This window comes from Camarhynchus parvulus, chromosome Z (assembly GCF_901933205.1).
Source record: "Camarhynchus parvulus chromosome Z, STF_HiC, whole genome shotgun sequence".
Lineage (NCBI taxonomy): Eukaryota > Metazoa > Chordata > Aves > Passeriformes > Thraupidae > Camarhynchus > Camarhynchus parvulus.
In genome coordinates, this window is record NC_044601.1 from 61,618,513 (window position 1) to 61,637,547 (window position 19,035).

General features: G+C 52.1%; 1 protein-coding gene across 2 annotated transcripts in view; it reads right to left on the reverse strand.

The window, feature by feature from the left end:
* The window catches only part of CNTFR (ciliary neurotrophic factor receptor), a 200,830-nt gene that overhangs the window by 82,597 nt on the left and 99,198 nt on the right, over positions 1-19,035 (reverse strand). For both annotated transcript variants that reach the window (XM_030969396.1, XM_030969397.1), the window contains one exon: positions 266-347. In XM_030969396.1, the coding sequence (XP_030825256.1) occupies positions 266-347 (82 nt within the window). The remainder of the gene's footprint in view (positions 1-265; positions 348-19,035) is intronic.

A 19,035-nucleotide genomic window follows, 5' to 3' on the forward strand; every position in this document is an offset into this window, starting at 1 on the left:
AGTGGGCAAAGGGGTCCAAAGCAGTAGGGACACAGAGAGCAGTGGGCAGGGCAAGGGGCATCAGCAGAGGGAGATGCAGGATGCCCAAACCCCACAGTGATGGACTGGAGGGGACGCTTGTCCTGGAGAGAAGTGATAACATGCACAGAAATAGTATCAGGCACACCTGGAGGGTGCACCCAGATTCCCCCAGGAGAGAGGGGCTGAAGGAGCAGCATTCCCACTTTTCAGGAGCCCCAGGGCCCGGGGGGCGTGAAGGACTCACCCAGCTGGCTGTGCCTCTGGGCGTACACCACCACCACCGCGGCGAGCACCACGCAGCAGGCTGACGGCACAGGGTTAGCCATCTGTGGAAGCAAACACAGGCAGGAGCAGTCAGGGTTTGCCCCCAGGGCTGAGAGCCCCCAGTGATGGGACTGCAAGGAGATGACTGTAAAACCAGCTCCATGGCAGCCAAGGGGAAATTCATTGCAAAATGAGGCATTTTGCTGGGGCACGCTTCATCACTCCATAGCCTGTGGCACTTTCCGTGGGAGGTGCCTGGAGGTGATGACATGCCTTGCACAAATGCTCCATCTTCCCTGTCTCATTTTCAACATTTTCCTTAGGAAAGCCAGCCCCTGGTGGGGCTCTCCTTGGCAGATGCAGCATCATCCCAGGAGCCAACGCTACCTAAAAATGGGTTGCAGAGGGGTTTTGAGAGCATGGGAGCACACCCAGGTAGTTCACAGTTGATACTGCAGGATGTGCAAGATGCTGATCTCAGCAGAGACCTCAGCCTCAGCCACCTGCCATCAATATCTTTATGGGCCACAGTTGTCCCCCACTTCTCTGGGCTGGGAGAGGGCAGAGGCTACTCTGTCCTGTGGTGAGCCGTGCCTTGTCCCAGGAGATGCTGTGGTGCAGAGAGGTGTGGAGGGGGTGACAACTAAGAAAGCAGGTGATGAAGACATCCTGCTTGCACCAAAAAGTCCCTCCAGGAGTGCACAAATGGCAGCAATAACTACAAGGATACCCTGCAAGGCCCTGCCAGGCTGGAGATGCCCAAACTCTCATTTCCTTGCAGTCAGGGCTGGTAGAAGAGACCAGAGCCAGGAGGGAGCTGCTGGGGACAGCCACAGGGATGCAGGCCCACCCACCAGGAAGTAAATTGCACCATGCATGAAAAGCAAATTGCACCTTTGAAACCATTTAAACCTCTCTAATCTCCAGTGCCGTATCGGTAACGTGCACAGGATTGCCTTTTAATCCAGAACATGAGTATGGGCTCATTAGCCAGATGGCATCCATTTAAACCTAAATAACGGGGGAGCTCCATTGGCGAGAGAAAAAAAGTCCAGCAAAACATATTCCATTACTCAACGGGACTGTTGCAGGAGCCCAGATGGCCTCGGGTTCACAGGGAGCCTTTGCAGGGCTGGAGGGAAGGCAAGAGCAGCTGGGTGGGATTGCACGAGCAGGTTTTGGGGCGCAGCTGGACCAGCCTGATCTCAAACGTCTCTTAGGGGCAGGGATGCTGGGGGAGACAGTGGGTCTGCAGAGGATGAGCCTGGAGATGGGCAGAGAAGGGATCCATGTCCTTTAATCTTTCAGTGCTCGGTTTGGGCTGAAGGGCTGGCAGCAAGAGCCATTGCCAGTGTGCTGGTGCTGCAGAGCATGGACAGGCAAGCCCCAGACCCTGCTGACAGCCCTCACAGGTCACCCTGAGCAAATCACTCTAACTGCCTTCCCCGTGCCTCAGTTTCCCCATCTGTAACACAGAGATAATGAAGGTGACCTTCCTCTGAAAGCTCTGGGCGAGGAGCGCCAAGTGCTAATTACAATCTCCTTATCACTCACTCTTCTTCTTCCCCCCTGTTTCTCTCATGCCCGCTCTCCACTGCCTTCTCCGTGTGTCCCCTCTGTGCCTGCAGCACGGCTCCCTGACTGCCACCCTACCTGTGCTCCAGCTGCCATCACAAGTGGCACCTCAGGGAGTGGGTGACAGCTGGAACCTGAGGCAGGTGGCAATGCCACATCTTGGGGCACTGATGGCATGTGGGACCCTGAGCAGCTGGGAAACCACCTGCAACCCAGGAGCCAACACTCCCTCTTTATACTCAAATTTACTTTCCACTGAATATTCCCTTTCTACAGCCCTGGGAGTTGATGGGTGGCACAAGGACTTGAAGCAGGTAAGGAACCAGGGTCCATAGTCGCCCTTCACCACAGCCCAGATATCTCCAGCTAGTGCAGCCACCCCATTTCTGGGGACAATGGCAATGACAGGAGGTGGGACAGGACCCCCCCAGCAACCAGCCTGCTCTTTGGAAAGTGTGAGATCTCCTTGATGCATGTTTGGCTCAGTGCAAACATCATCATCAGCATCATGTTCTACCTCCCGGCCCTGCCAGGGAACAAAGCCCCCTGCTGCCCACCCCCTGCTGCTCCTCCCTCGTCTCATCAGCTCTTAAAATAATTACTGCTGCTCCTGCCCATGTACCTAGACAGAGTTATGTAGCAGGGAATGGCTGGTTGGTTCCTGTCCCAAAGCACTGATGGTCTCAAGGGATACAGGTGGAGTAAGAGAGAGCAGAGGGACCCAGATAGGATCCCTGAGGACTCTGTGGCATGGCCAGGACACAGGCAGAGGCTTCCAGCGACAGCACAGAGAATTCACCACTTGGCTGCTCTCGCCCTGGAAAATCTCATTTCTTCTTAGAGATGAGCCCTGAGACCAGGCAGGAGTAGAGCTATTTTAGGACAAAAATCAAGCCAGAAAACCAACTTCTTCTCACTTGAATTGCCATTTTCCATGCAGTATTTGCTTTGTTTGACTGTTTTGCCCAAAGCCATGTTGATTTTTTTCTCCCCAAGCACATAACAAAGCCTTTGCAATTTCTGCAGATGTTTCCAATGCAAATGTCTGTTGCTGTATTTGCTTGCTTATCTGTTTCTCTAGTAAAAGCCAGCACCCTGGCATTCGGGTGCACAGGCCAGTGAGCAGCAGCTGACCAGGTGTGCAGAGTCCTGAGCTATGTGCCCATGCCAGCACGGAGCAGTTTATAGGTGATGGAGGGGAACCACATTTATTACACAGCAAAGCCCACAGTGTGAAACTCAATCTTCTGCGCAAAAGGTAAATTTTCCCCAGTAATGAATAAATTCTTGGAGGTAGAGAGGAAAGAGGAGCCTAGGGAGGAAGAAAGGGGGAGAGGGAACATATGAAGTGGTGGACCAGCAGCTCTGGAGCCGTCCTCCCTGTCCCCAGCTTCCTGTTTGGGAAGAGAGCAAAGGGTTGATCTTTCCTGCCTTGTCGTCTATACCAAGGATAGTGAGGGCATCAGCCATTGTCATTCTTAGCAGAAGGCAACTCAACACAGACATGGATAAGGTCCCCTCCAGCAGCTCTCAGTCTAAACCAAAGGTTTCCAGGCCTGTGTTCCCTGAGCTGGATCAGGACTGAAGGGGCAGGCGATGTGACATTAGCTGTTGTGGTGTGATGGGGTGAGGACAGTCCCAGGAGCGAGTACAGCAGGACTGAAAGGGATTCCAGGCAAGGGATTCCAGTGTATCCAGGCAAAAAGTAGGATGACACTTTCTGCTTAACAGTCCCAGTGTCCTCTTTTCAGTAGGCAAAGGGATGGATCCCTTCCAGTTCTCCTTTAGTATAATCTCCAAAGCTTTAGCAATGGAGCAGCAACTGCCTCCTGGAAACAGCAGCTCCAGGGCAGGGCTGGGTGAGGGAGGTGGACTGCACCCCAGTCACCCACCACAACTCTCACCTGCCACAGGCTGCTCTCAGCAATGATAAATAAATGAAACCCTCATTCTAGAAGTGTGTGGCTGCCACAGAAGAAAAGTGGTAGTTTCAAAACCTGGCGTTTCCATGACAAAGTCTTCCATCAGACAATACACCAGCAGGTGCTGGTATGGGGTCTGGCTCTAAAGTGGTGAACTGGGGGAAGACAAACCCTGTTTAGTCATTTCCTTCCCCTCCAGCTTTGCCCTGAGCCTTCCAAAGGAGCTCTGCAGCACCTGTCCTGCAGGCAGGCACTGCTGTGTGACTGCACTGCCCACAGTGACTGTCAATGCTGTGCTAGAACCTCTGCTGCACACCTGGGCTGCGGAGGTACACCTGTGCACCTGTGCTGCACACCTGGGCCGGGGATGGACACCTGTGCTGCAGACACAGGCTGTGCATGGACACCTGTGCTGCACACCTGGGCTGGGGATGGACACCTGTGCTGCAGACACAGGCTGTAGCTGCTACAGTTCCCCTGTACTGCAGACAGCAGCAGCACGTGCTCAGGTACCACCTGTACTGCAGCTGCTGAGTGTAGGTAGTACAGACACAGGCTCAGGTACCACCTGTACTGCAGCTGCTGAGTGCAGGTGTTACTGCACACCTGCACCACAGGGGCTGGCTGTGAGTGGTACCCAACCCCTGGAGTGCAGATGCTGACTGCAGGCACTGCAGCCCACCTGTCCTGCAGGCCAGGTCACAGTCTGCCTCTTGCTGAGGTGTGGTACTGTGCTTGTAGTGCAGATGCCAGCTGCAGGCATCACAGTGCCCCTTCACTCTCAGCAGGCACCTCCTGGGTCCCAGCGTTACTGAAGGAGAAACAACACCCTCACCAAAGCCACTGTCAACTCCTCAGCCTAAACCAGAGATGCTCACACAGTTTCTCCCAGTCCTGGGGATCCAGGGTGCCTCCTGTGGCCTGCCATCCCTCCCCAGGGACAGGGTGAGGTGCTGCTATGAGCAGTGAAGCAACAAAGTGGGCAGGACACCCTCCAGCCCCGGGTTCCCAGGGGCTGCACCACATGTGGGCAGCTCTGCTTGGGCACCTGACAACACTGAGCGCTGTCTCTCCTCCTTCAGATCATCCCTGGCAGCAAGGCAAGGGAAGGACAGGAAAAAATAGTTGTCACTTAATATCAGACACTTGCTAACAGCCCTAAAGCCTTCAGGCCTTACAGTGCCCTGTCAGCACTAAACTCCTCTTTGCTGCCTAAGAGGAAGAGAGAAAAGAGGGACTTTATCATCTCCTTCATATGTGCTATCAGAAAGCCTTATCTGCAGAGACAGAATCCCCACTGCCTGAAAAGCTTTCTTAAATCTAATTTAAACCCTCACTGTCAATAGAGCAATTAGCACTGCCCCACTGGACCATGAGTGCCACAGGGATGACTGGGGCCAGCTGAAATAAATTCATTCTTGGCTCTCATGGACTGTGACTTTCCTCCCTCTACCTCCTCTCTTTCTGGTAATGAAGCAAAGACCTCAAGGAGGAGGATACCCTGGAGGAAGGAGCACCCCACAGCACAGCTCCTTCATCACCCTGCCTCTGCCATCCCAGTGAGCACTGCTGGACCCCTGGATGGCAGCGCAGACCCTCCTGCCCTCGTGGTCTAAGAGATGGGCAAATGGTGGAAGGGTGGTCCTCACAAAACTTCCCAGCTGCTTGGGTGGAAGGTGGGCCCCTGAAGGCAGCTGTGGACTCGCAGAGCTCTTGGTTCCAACATCTCTGCTGAAGGTTGCTCCATCTTCCCTGAATGCCACTGGCAAGGTGTGTCAGGGTGAAAAGCAATGACCAAAGCTGCTCCCCATATCCATGGGACTGAAGAAAGCAGCTCTTTGGGAGGGAGCATCAGCCCAGATTAAATCAGAGCTCCTTTTCAGAGGGTAATGCAGAGCTTAGGAGCTCCAGGGGCAGCTGGGATGGTCTAGGGAGGAACAACCCATGAAAAGGCTCAGGTTGTTCAAGAATCCCCCAGATTGGCAAGCTGGCTCCCAGGACAGGTAATTTCTTGCTTCTGTGGATCATGGTGACATGCTGCCACTGAGGCAGGGAGCTGTAGAAAGATGAGAAGAGTCCTGAGGGTCCCAGGAGTGAGGTTGTCACCCTGCAGCTCCAGGGGCTGGGGGACTCCTGCTCCAGGAGCAGGTTAGGGCTCTCACCTCACACCTTGCAGCTCTTCAAATTGGTGCCCAAAAGCATCAGGACAGTGCAGCCCACCCCTGGGACACACTGGGGTGCTATGATCCCTCCATGGCCCCAGGACAGGCAGGAGCACCATGGGACAGGTACAATCAGTCAGGAGAGCATGGGACAGGTACAATCACTGGGAACCTCTCCAGTGACCCTGCCCCTGGTGCCACATCCATTGTGGGGCAGTGCTGCTGCACAGGCAGCTGCCTGCTGGTGCCCATTCCCTGTTCCAGCTTGGACCCTTCAGGGGCAATGTTTCTCACAGCCCATACCTGTCCTCAAACTCCCACCATGCCTACCAGCTTTTCCTCACGTGGAGGGCAGCACTCCAAGGCCAGCTGTCTGCTCCAGCAGCGATAAAAGCCAGCACAGGGAACAGCATACTAATGAGCATCACACATCTTCAACACCAGCACTGTGAGGAGGCACAGCAGGGCAGCAGGGGCTTGAATCCCCATCGCAGGGGAGCAACACTGTCCCAGGACTTTTCCTCAGAGACACCAGTGCCACCTGGGCAGGAAGCTCAGCCGAGCTGCCATACCCAAACCCCACCCCTCCGCAGCCCACAGCCCCACCCAGGCAGCCTTTGAGACGCAGGAAAGCTCGGACCAACAATGAAAAAAGAAATTTTCTCTCTCTTTTTACTCAACTTGCCTCTGCACTGAGCATTTCCTGGCTCCCTGCAGAGAGAGATTGCAGGAATCCATAGGATCTTTGCTTCTATTAAAGAGCTGCCAGAACCAGCGCTTTTTATCTGGAGCCCCTGTTCAAATGAGGTCCTGAACAGTGTTTTTCCACAGATGGTGCCATGTCAGGGACAGACATAAGGGATCAGACAGAGAAGGGAGAGAGACAGGAGATGGGAGATGCTGGTGGTTCAGGTGCTTCCCCGTCCTCCTCTCTGGAAGCTGGAGAAATCACCTAAGATGGGCATATTTGGGAGCAGTTCCTGCTTGTTCTCAGTCTCCAGGCTGTGGTTACTGCGGGATGGAGCTCTTGGTGTGATGCTGATTTTTGGCACTTCGATGCCCAGCCTCCACCCACAAAAGCAGAAAATTAATGATGCAGAACAAAACCAAAACAACCCCACAAAATCAAAACCAAACTTCCATACACTGAGCAAACCACCCCAAACTCTTTAGGAAGGTCCTGCTGTCTCATGCCAGGTTCAGTTTGTGCTTTCCAGGCAAATGCTGGCAGCATTTCTTATTTTTGTCTGCAGGGCTGCATCGCCCTTCAGTCCCCCAAGGATTTTGCTCATAACCCTGTCTTCTGCCTTGGGGATACTCTGTAGTGAGGCTGCTTTATGAAATACCCAACATCCCTTCAGATCCAAACCTCCAGGGCAGAGAAAAGCAGCCTAGTATTAAAATCTGGATTGTGGCATAGTCATGTGCATCCTGAGCAAAACAAAGAGGAAAGGGAGGACAGGCAAGGCTTGTCCAGACAGACTTCTTCTATCAGCTGGATGCCCATGACACAACAGACATGGCACAGAGAAGCATGCTGTTTCCTGTGGTCCCTGCTAGGAGAGATTTTGGGACATGTCTGGCCACAGCAGCTTTAGCATCCCTCTCAGTAGCACCTGCAGACACAGGTTCCACAGAAACCTTATTTTGCTTGAAACACAAAGACTTCATATCTTACTAGCCCAGTCTTGCTCCTCTGGAGGGCTGTTCTCTGCAGCAAGGGGCTGGACACACTGTGGGCACTGTGTCTGAGCTCGCTGGCACTGGCGTTATGTGAGATGAAGAGCACAGCACTGCTGTGGAAACACAGGGGCAAGCAGGGCAAAACTGCCAGCTGCAACTCCAAACAGGCTGCTGGCACCCTGCAAGACCCCTTTCCTCCAGCACAGGCAGGACCGTGCTTGGTTGGCCCCTGTAAACCTCCTAGTGGTGATGTTCCCAAGCCAGGGACAGCTACAGCTCATTCCTGAACCAACACAGGTATCCAAGGACTGAGGCCACAGCATTGCTGCTCAAACAGCAGGGCAGGTTTGCTTTTTGCCAACATGCAGAGAGAGAGAGAGCTGGACAAGTATGACAGCCTGAAGTTGTGTTGCAGGGGCTCAGGGACATGAGCAGATTGGACTGAGGAGCACTGGAAGAGATCTTGGCAGATGTCTTGTCCAAGGAGGGAGGAAGACATTGGCTTAGCAGTACTGGGAGAGTAACTGATGAAACACCCTGTTGTACAGAGCTTCTTGGGCATTTTAATTTTAGCCTGGTTTTTTCCCTGGGCTTTTTTTTTTTTTTTTTTTTTTTTTTTTAAGCTGTTGGCACAGAGGAAGACACTCCAATGACTCTGATGCTACCTCCCCAGAGATGCCTCAGGATCATGGAATCATAAAATCAATCATTTAGGTTGCACAAGAGCCTCATCAAGTCCAACTGTAAACCTAACACTGCCAAGTCCACCACTAAACCCTGTTCCTAAGTGCCATATTTACATGTCTTTTAAATACCTCCATGGATGGTGACTATGGCTTATGTTGCTTTGCTTCATCTCTCCTCCACGCCTGCAGTACAAGCTGGCAGGAGGATGGGGTAGGCAGGAGCCAGGCAGCTTCCAAGGCCCAGGGAGAGCAGCAAACACTGCTGGAGGCAGAGAGGGGCTCAGGATACTGGGGACTGTGTGCTCCCCACTGGTCCCTGCTTGCTGTCCTTCCCTGTCCAGGTTCCACGGGAGGTACTGTGTCCCCATTGACTCTAAAGCCTTCAGATCACCAACTATCCTGTGGCCACTGACCCACAAGCTGCTGTGGTACCACAGACCACTGCAGGCAGACAGGACAGACGTGACAGCGAGGACATTTGTCCTCCACCTGCATATGGGCTGCCCCCTGCCCCCCTCCTCACTGCAAGAACACTGCTCAAAACCTGGGCAGGAAAAAGAAGACAGGAGGGGAACTCTGCCCACCCTGCAGACAGATGGGATTTGTAGGTCATAGCTTCACCCAGTTCCATCACCACTCTCACCCCATGTGGTTCCACAGGTGCCCAGCATGTCCTGAGCAGCCTCCTGGGGTCTGTGCCCATATGTCAGAGCTGCACCCAGCTTTTGAATGGGTGACTGAAGGTGGAAACTGAGGCATGCGGATTCTCCATAATGGCCTGATGACAAGTGACAGGGGCAGCGTTGCAGGGAGGAGCTAATCCCACCCTTGGGTGAAAGCAGCCCATGTTGGCTCCAGTGATGCTGGAAGGGGCTTTCTGCTGCCAGCAGCCTCTTCAGGAGGCACAGGGGTCTGCCCCAGAACTGAGCCTAGGCTGGCACTGGGATGGGGTGATGTGCCTGCCCTCTTCTCCTTGAAAACACCTTCCTGGGATAGCAGGGGGGAGAAAATGTCCTCTTTTTGCTCTGACCCTAAAACGGCCCTACCCATACCCCAAACAAGCCCCACCACATGACAGCAGCTGCCTTGGCACCTCTGCTGCCTCAGTTTGCAGCAGGACCTCCCTGGTCCCTGCTCCCTTGCCCCCTCTGAACTTAGCACTGGCTGGATGCAGCTGGTGGAAGGGGAAAAGCAGCCATGAGAGGCAGAAGCAGCATTGCTGAAACGGGCTGGGGGTACCCCAAAACACCAGGCTGGCCTCCAATTGCTGCCTCTTTGAGGGGCTCTGACTGCCAGAGCCTGGAGCCAGCAGAGCATGTGGGGTGAGACCAAGGGGCTGCTGAGGACCCCTCTGAAAACCCCTGGGGACCCTCGATCTCCCTGGGATCCTGCCCCAGACCTCACAGGCAGTGTTTGATGAGGGCAAGCAGAGGATGAGGAGGGAGAGATGGAGTTGGCTGAAGGCAGCTCTGCTGAAATAAAAGTCAAGAAAGTATCTCACCCAAAACTACAGGAAAGTTTAATTATCAAGGACAAAACACCATCTGTTTGTGCCGACTGTGACCTCCCGCTGCCCCTGGGCTTTAACAGCTCTTAAATTAACATGTTTGTTGGAGGTATTCCCTGCCTGACATCAGGGAAGCAGCTCCCGCAGGGCAGAAAGAAGGATTGAGTGATTGTCCACTGAGACCCGTGCTGGGATGGTGTGGTGTGCTCGGTGGTGATGGGGGGAACAAAACACCCCTTTGGAAATGAGCATTTCCACCAAGCATGGCTCGGGCAAGCCCAGCATCGCTGTGTGCTGCCACTGGCAGGTGAGGCATGGTGTGAGACTCTATTTGGGTCTCAGCCTCTTTCCAAAAAACAACGTCAAAAAGATGTACTCTTGGTGGAAGATTTTGCCATGCAAAGCCAGCAGAATTAAATGAATACTCAGTAAAGAAGAGGTTGGAATAAAATCCAATTTGTTTTCAGCCCTGCAAGGGAGGGAAGATGCATACACTGGTACCAAGCCCCAGAACTGATTTAGTGATGCCAAACTGCTCAGTTCTCTTCTTTATTTTCTTCTTTCCTATTCTTTATGGGATACAGCATCCAAGGTGGACATATCATCACATTCCTACCTACCTACACTGAAAGGAGTCTGAAGCCAACCTGGCCATACAGGAGAAGAACAACTCAGCTAGGAGAATCCTACCTTGCAAGATCCCAGAAGCCTTTTCTCCACCGCCTGAGCTTTGCTCTGTGAGGTCCCACTCTCAAGCCATGTGGCTGTCACAAAGGATGCTGGAGGTGAGGGCAGCTGCTGCCACTATTCCTGCAGCAAGACATGTTTTCCACTAGTAAGGCTTCAAAGCCAAACACTGAATGCAGTGGCCTCTGTGATCTGCCATGACAACTCACAGCCAAGGAGCACAGATTCAGGTCTTTATTCATCCTAGGGAAGTTCTAGGGGCTGTGAGTCTGGAGGTGGCCATGCTACCAGACTCCAGGAGTAAGCAGGGGAGTGCTTGATACTTCTCCTGCTTGGCCCCACATTCCCTGCACAATCACCTGCCCCACCAGCCAGGCTCTCACTGGACTCTCTGGGCTCTCCTTTCCTTCCAGTTCACAGAACCAGAGCTGATCTCCCTTTTATAACCGTGAGAGGTCAGCCCCTCTCCAAATCTCCACCACGTTCACATGCCTTAAAACTATCAGGACTTTTTGATCCTGTGCTCAAGACAAGTGCCAGCATCAAGTCTCATCTTATGCATCTGCCTCTCCTCAGCAACTACCCCTAAAATCTCTTCCATCCCTACAATTATACCATGGCTTTGCTCATTCTCACCTTTGTGGACAGTATATGAAGGACTGCCCTTGTAATGCCAAATTTGATTTGGAAATCCTCTTGCGTGGCTGCACCCCAGTGATCTCCCCCACCAGGAGGTTGGTGTGCTTCAAATCTCCCGCCTGGAGCCTGCCCTCATTCCTCCCCTCTCTCGGGGGCCAGGCAGCAGGCAGGAACGAGGGTGCCACCCCTGCCTGGCAGGCTGCCTTCCACCAGGCGTGGCAGGGCAGATGTGAACCACGTGTGCCTTTTGTCTCAGGACCCTTCCTGCAAGCTCCAGCACCGAAGGAAGAGAAATCCGTCAGCCAAGAGCAGCCATGGAATCCCCAGTGGCCTCCAGCCCCCTCCCAATCTCTGGCTCCACTCCATCCACTGGGGCAAGACTCAGTTTAGGGGAGGGCTTGTTTTTTAATTAGAAAATATTCATCAGCATTTAAAAATAAAATAATAAAAAAAGTGTCAACCAGCTGGGGCCACGAAAGCTGGGGCGTTTTTGGCTCCTGACCAAGCACTTTGATAGAAAGGCTTTTTGGAAAATGCCGTAGAAAACATTTAATTTCTCCCAAGGCCTGCATATGGGGCTCATCACTTGCGCATATTGCACAGGAATATTCATGTGTGCTGGCCTCCTGCTACAGGATGATGAGGGTTCTCCAGTGCAGTATGCAAAAGGAGCTCCTTCCCTTCCCTTCTGGTTTTTTTTTTGGGTGGTTTTTGGGGTTTTTTTTTGGTGGGTTTTTTGTTTGTTTGTTTGTTTGTTTTCCTTTGGAAGAGAAAAGCACAGTGTTTCACTTCAATCCTTGATATTTGTCAATGGCAGAACAAAGGAGAAACTGAGCCAGGGTCAGGTCTGCTCGCACTCATCAGCTTGCTGAGCTCACCACAGGGTAGAGCCACAGATGAGCAGCAAATGTGGGGAAACAGATTTCTGCCCCTGGTTTTGCTGCTTTCCGGTTGCTTGAGCCCATTCTGATGCTGCCTGGATGGAGAGTGGGAGCCTGGCTTCTAATTCCTTGGCACAGCAAAAGGTTTCAATTCACATCCCAGCTCTCCGCTCCAGGGACGTGGAGCTGGCTCATCCGGACTTGCCACTGGGCATATCTGTTAGCTAATGCCCTTCTGCAAAACTAAGGAAGACTGAAAATACTCAGTGTGGCCACAGAGCCTGACCCAGCAAGGGGATGGCTGCCATGGCTTGTTTGGTCCCTCATCTCCCCCCAGTGCTGCTGGCTCCCCTCCTTTCACCCTCAGCTTCTGTCTCAGCAGCATTGGCTTTTCTGCAAGATACCAATGAGCTCTTCTGGAAGGAGCCAAGCTCACACTGAGCATCTTCTCACATCTCACTGGGATGTTCACCTCCACCAAATGCTCCCTTACTGCCCTTGAGTCCCCCTCTTTCTGTAAGCCTCTACCTCTGCCTCCTGCTCTGCAGCCTGCCTGGACCCCAACCTTCTTTAACTTTTCCTAAGGCATTTGTGCTCCTTTCTCCAGCTCTGGCTGCACCCCCCATTCCTAACAATCTGCTCTCTACAGCTACAGCACCTCCCAGCACAGAGTGTACCAGCCATGCTGGAGCAATTCTGACTGGCCCCAAAAAAAGCTTCTTCCTGGCAGATAAAACTCAGAGCACTAATTAGGAGAAACCCTGGGCAAGGGGAGAGGAAAGGAAAAGAAACCATCTGATCCCACAGTGTCTGTGGAAGCAAAGTCAAAGACAGCTCAGGAAAAGGGCACAGCTCCTGCTGGGGTTGCAGAGGAGCTTCTGAGCAGAGCAGCACCTTTGTGAAGGGCTCAAATTGTAGTTCTTACAGACACTTGTGAAAAGTATTAATAAGAAAAAAAATCCACTGAACGTTCAAAAGAGGAATCTTGCCTAAATAAGTATGCACACTAGCGCGCACACACACACAGACTTTATTAATTTTCATATATTTTGGCAAGCTTTCCCAATGGGAAAGGGGAAAATTGATGCCAAGTGTATGCCTAGGCAGGGTCTGTAACATTCACTATGGAAAATAATTAAACGGAAAAAAAAAGTCCTAAAACCACATCCAGAGCACTGTGCCTAGTTTTGGGGCTCTGGTATAAGATTGGCAATGTTGACCTCCAGCAAGTCCATGAAGGGTAGTGATGAGGCTGGGGATGAGGACAGGTTGACAAAACAGGGCTTGCACAGCCTGTAAAAGTGACAGTTTTGGAAGGATTGAGGAGCAACCTGCCAACACCTACCTAAAGATCACTGAGGTAATGGAGACAGGCTGTTTCATTCGTGGTGGGAAGATGAGAGACAACAGGCATGAACTGCAAGAGCTGCAACAGGAGAGGTTCAGGCTTGCCATAAGGAAGGCATAGTCTCATGAGAGTCACCTGCTGGAAGATGAACCCAGACAGGTTGTAGGACCTAAGCCTGAAGGTTTTCAAAACCCAAACAGCCAAAGTAAACTGGTCCACACTCAGTATTCACCGTGCCAGGGGCAGGATTCTGGACTAGAGCTTCCCCAGGCTATTTCTAAAGCTGGTTGGACAGATGAGCATGCCACTGCCAAGAAAAACTAAATTTGATGAAGTCCCCCACAAATTATGAGGGAGATGGACCTACTTAGTGCTTGTTTCAAATGCTGGACAGCAAAATCTGGGTGAACACATCTGACGAGCTCTCTGCCTGGAGCAGGACGTAGAGCATGGAGACGAACAGAGACCGCGGGACCACAGTGTGTCAGGGCCAGATCCTGTGCTCAGCTCAACCCCATTGATGAAGTGGAGACCAAGGAGATGTCTGTCTGTCCCTTTTCCAAAGTTCCTTCTGGGGGGACCGCCTCGCACGACACCCGTGAGTGATTAATGAGCGGCCAAGCCCGTCAGCACGCAGCCTGCGTGCATGGGCGCCTTGCATGTGTGTGCAGCACTCCCCGGGACTCGGCAGGGAGGGGAGCTGGGGAGAAGAGCGCTGACAAGCAGATGATTAATTGAAATGCAAGCGGGAGGAAAAGCCATGTCCGCTAAAACTATCAGGCGTCGCGAGCATGGGAAAGGAACTCGGAGACGCCGTCTCCATCTCTGCTCCGCACGCATGGCGCCTCCCAGATCCAAGCTGCCTGCCAGTCCTTTTCCTGGCTTCTATTTTTGCAGGTGCAATTTCATATTTGAAAATAACCATGCTGCACACGCACATAGATATATATATATATATATTTTTCCTTGCCGTCCCCCTGGCTCATTGCACACGGAAACGGCAGCGATGGGAGAGCAAACCTCCCAGGCTGCAGCGCACGGCAGCAATTAGGCATCCAAGTGCTCGTTACCCCACGCCTTGGGGTGGAGGCGCCAAAGCCCAGGCTCCCCATGCCGTCCGCACCTTCCAAGAGGCACAAGCTCAAAAACACCCACATACAGTTGCCAGTTTACGCTAAAATAATAAGTTAAAAAAAAAAAAAAAGAAGCAAAGACTGAAATGAAAGAGTCTGAAAGCTTATGTCTGGCTTAGCTCCGACCTGTTGCTCAGAGTCCATAAATTATATCCCAGTGTTGGAGCTGGTGTGATTGCACTATCGGCAAAAAGGGCAAGAAAGCTTCTGTTCCTCATCTGATACAAGCAGGCTCAGCTTGGGTCATCGAATAAACAGAGTGGAGATGTAATGTGGTACATACTATTCCCCTGAACCATGGCTAGAAAAAGCACAGAGGAGGAAAGCAACAGGAAAGGGGTGTCCTAGAGGGAAGTCTGAAGGGGCAGTGAAGGGATTCTGTTATGGCCAGGGTCAAGGACAGCCCCTTGGAAATACTCTGCCTCCAGCTCCTTCTCTGTGGAGAAAGACCAAAGAGAAGACCAAAGGGTCATTCTATAGAAAGGAAAGGATCCTGAGCTTCAAAGTTTTGGGTTAGAAAAGTCCAGGGATGTGAACTTGCTGATGGCTTCTTGGCATAACCATACTGCAGATGACTTAACACCAGATCCCTGTTTGAGTGAGCAAGAGCAAGTGAGACTTTACCTAAAACATGACCTGAATATGGGCTGCTGGAGCACGGTTATTACCAGATTTTGCTTGGCAAGCTGATCCCCAGCCAAGACAACTGGCTCAAGAAATTAACTTTGTGAGTTGTTCAGCACTTTGCTGCTCAGGTAACGAGCGGACCTGTAGGCGATTGCATTGTAGGACTCCACAAACTGCTTGTACCATTGACATGGTTTAACAGACTGCTGTTTATGAGACAGAGCAGTATTTAAAAGACACATTTCTCTCAGAGCTGCACATAAAATTTGATAGCTAAATAGCTGTAAATGCTACTGAAGTCTGACAACTCAAAGAGGAATCAAGGGTCTGTCATGCGGAGTATCCGCCAATACACCCAGCCCCGCAGAGCCAGTGAGACTTCCAGTCTCATAAAACCCTTTTTATATTGGAAGTGAGAATTTGTGCAGTGCATATGAACTCTCTTTTATTGGGCTGGTGTGATGCTGAGAAAATGCAGTTAAAGTTGTACAAGTTCTCCTTGGAGCACTATCGGGCGCCTATAAATCAAATGCTTTATCCTGGAATGGGTTTACTAAATAAACCTTCTTTAATTTGGGCTCGTGCTGAGCAGCAGGACCACAGTGGGAGGGGGTGCCTCCCCTTGTCACTGCCCATTTGCACTGGTAGAGCAGGGAAAGCCCTGAGTGAGAGGTCTCTCACTCATCTCCCCACTCTTGGAGCCAACAAGAGCATCCCAACCACAGTGCGTCCTCCAGAGCCTGGCACCATTCTCCTCTCCTCTCATGGGAGTTTCACCCTCCCAAAACACCTGTGACTCCCCACAATGCTCCCTGCTCACAGTCCCAGCCCAGCTGCTGCCCTGAAGCCAGTCCAGATCTCCATGCCTATGCAGCTGATTCAGAGAGCTCCTGGGAGCATCCTGGGTTGGAAGGACCACAGACCCACCTTCAGCACCCGGTGGAAATGGAGAATTTCCGAACCTTCACAAAGGCCTGGAGTGCTTTGCTTAGGGAGGAAGATTTGGGCCAGCTTCCTAATTCCCCAAAGGCTCCTCCAGCTGCATTAATTATTTCATCTTATTCTGGCTTCCTCATTAAGCTAACCTAGACGGCCCGTGGCTGAGTGACAGCGAGCCAGTCTGCAAGAGCCCAAGCCAGCAGTGCTGGAAACTATGGGCTTGATGTGATTTACGTGGACTAATATTACACATATCTCAAACATGCAATCTTCAGAGGACGTGAGGCTGCTCTCTGGGTGGAGGAAAGCCCACGCACAGCCGGCAGCGCAGCATCTGCACCAAGCCTGGGTATCAGCCTCTCACGCCACACTTAGCCAGCAGGGTAAAGCCTGATGGTGGGAGCAATTCCCTCATGGATGCCCTGAAGGCACAGGGAGTGGAAAGCCCCTGCACTGCTGCCAGTGGACCCGAGTGTGACACAAACCATCAGTGTCAAAGCAAGGGCCAGGGAGCACAGCACATGGGCTGCTGGACGGCCACTTCACCCCACTGATGTGGCTGGGAATTCAGCTAATTTTGGCATTGGGCTCCCCTTGGGATGTCTGGCTTTTGTGGGCTGTAAGAACAATGCTTCAGGGCATTATACAGATCCCCTTTTTCCAATACTGCCAAATCTGAGGCTTTTGTGCGAATCCACCGTATTTTGCCGTCTCTGCAAACAAGTGTATAGAAATACAAGACTTCAGCCCCTTAGAATCCTCCAGGGAAAATTCAAAGCAACGAAGAAATATGAGTTGTTTTTCCATGAACCTATTGAAAAAAAGAAAAAAAAACCACCCTGAAAAAACCCACATTACTTTTCAGTCCAGTTTTGCCAGCAGTACAGGTCTTTTTCCCACAGTCCAAGGAATCAACACATTTTCAAATCACTCCTTCTTATGGTATTGAATATCAGAAAAAGATTGCCTTTCATTCAGCAGCTGTTTTGGGACACTAAGAGAAAAGGCAAGCAGTCTAAACTTAGCAAAACATGAAGAAAGACATCAGTGCATTTAAAAACTAGTCACAGGGACTGGAGCAGGGAAGGAGGGGGCTGCATGGGTGCATGAGGAGTGTTTCAGGGTTGCAGCATCCTTCTACAGCCTGAATCTCCCATGGTAGCATCTCAGCAGCACTCCACTCCTACAGCTCCTTGGAAAAGCTTAGGGACATGTCCTCATTTCCCCAGAAAAATCAGCAGTTACCTCCTGATTTCCAGACCTTCAGCCTTTCTGACATATAAATGCACTGGCATGTCTGTTCTGGCAGTGGGGAGTGGGCAGCTCCAAAAATAAACTGAGCAGCTTGGTGTATTGAGAGGAAACCCAAGAGAGGGAATAGCAATAGGGGATGGAGAATTTGCTGAAATAAGTTTGCCCTGAAGCACTGGAAGGAGACAAGCCTCGGTTTCCTACAGGCTGGTGCTATTTAATCCCCCCACACCTCCAGCAATAGCTCCAACCTCCTCCTGTGAATTCAGTTGTTCCCTGTCTCATCCATAGGGATGGGACCAAAACCTCAGAGTTTTCCTGAAATGAGGGCATGGGTCTGGGCACTGACTCCAGTGGCTTTCTCTGTCTCTCAAACCTGGGTGCCACCAGCCAGCAGGACAGTGAGCCTTCACTGGAGAAGGCTGAAAGGCCAGCAGTCACAAGAAGGGGTCCTAAGGGAAGAGGGATGAGTAAGCCAAACGTGGCAGATACCAGTGCTCAAGTTGGGTCATGCAGCACATCAACCCTGGCTGGACATGCCCAAAGATGCCCCTGGGCAAGGGGTCAGAGCCAGGCTCCGTGTCCCCATCTAGACTGACCCCTGGTTCCCAGCTGGCCCCCACAGAGCCACAGAAAATTCTTTGTGCCACCAGGTAAGCAAAGAGCCATGACCACCAGGCCTCTAACAAAGACAAACTGCCTCTCTCCTTCCTCCCAGATTGCAAGCAGATGTGTGCTTAAATTACCTGCTGCTGACTGCGACGCTTAGCAAAGCGCCGTGGTCTAGGAGCAGAATGAAGAAAAAATGTGTGAATCGAGGGAAGGGAGGATTAGCAAGAATTCAGCTGGCTCTGGAAGGGCAAAGTGTCGTCATTGCAGGAAACAAATGTCACTTCCATTGCAAAACAAGCATTCGTGGCACAAGGGAAACACTGACGTTGCTGGAGTCAGTGAAATGCTACAGGAACAGCCCTGCCTGTGTTACATGGCTATGGCTTCCTTTTCCAAAGAAACTCTTGAGGCCTGTGTTCCCAGCTGCCTGGGTACACCCTGGCTCCAGACTGCTTGACATGGATCCTGCTGGTGTTGGCCCCTGTGGTGGGCTGCAGGTCTTCATCCTGTTTCATGAGTCTCCCCAGTGATGCCATGCAAGTGCCCATGAAGCTCCTGTGCACAGGAGGGCAAAGACACCAGGACCCATCTTGGAGGGGCTAAGGACAATGCTAATAGAGAAAAGGCCTGGAGATGTACCCCTGTCCTGCTGGTCCTCTGTGATGCATAAGGAAAATGGGCTCTGCATAAGGAAAATAGCTCTGCCCCTACTCAGAGCCTGCTTGTGCTCCTATCAGTGACAGCTATGCCCTCATGGGGTGCTGCCCAAAGCCTGCACTTCAGGGCACTTTGCACCAAAAGCAAGACTCCAAGCAAGACTCTGCCTCCTCAGAGAACTGGGATGTGGGTACAGGCCAGGAGAGCCCTGACACAGTGCTTCTTCTGTGAGGGCAGCAGGTTACTGCAAGGATCCACAGCCTTCGGAAGAGCATCCAAGGAGATGCCCCATCTCCCAGAAGCGTCCTGCACGGCAAGACAGTGCTCTGCAAATGGAGCCATAGAAATCAAGCCCAACCTGCTCCCCTTCCCCCTCGCTGCTCCTGGCTTGCTCTCTGCCGAGCCCTTGCGGGTCACACGTGGCGTCCCACTTCCCGGCAC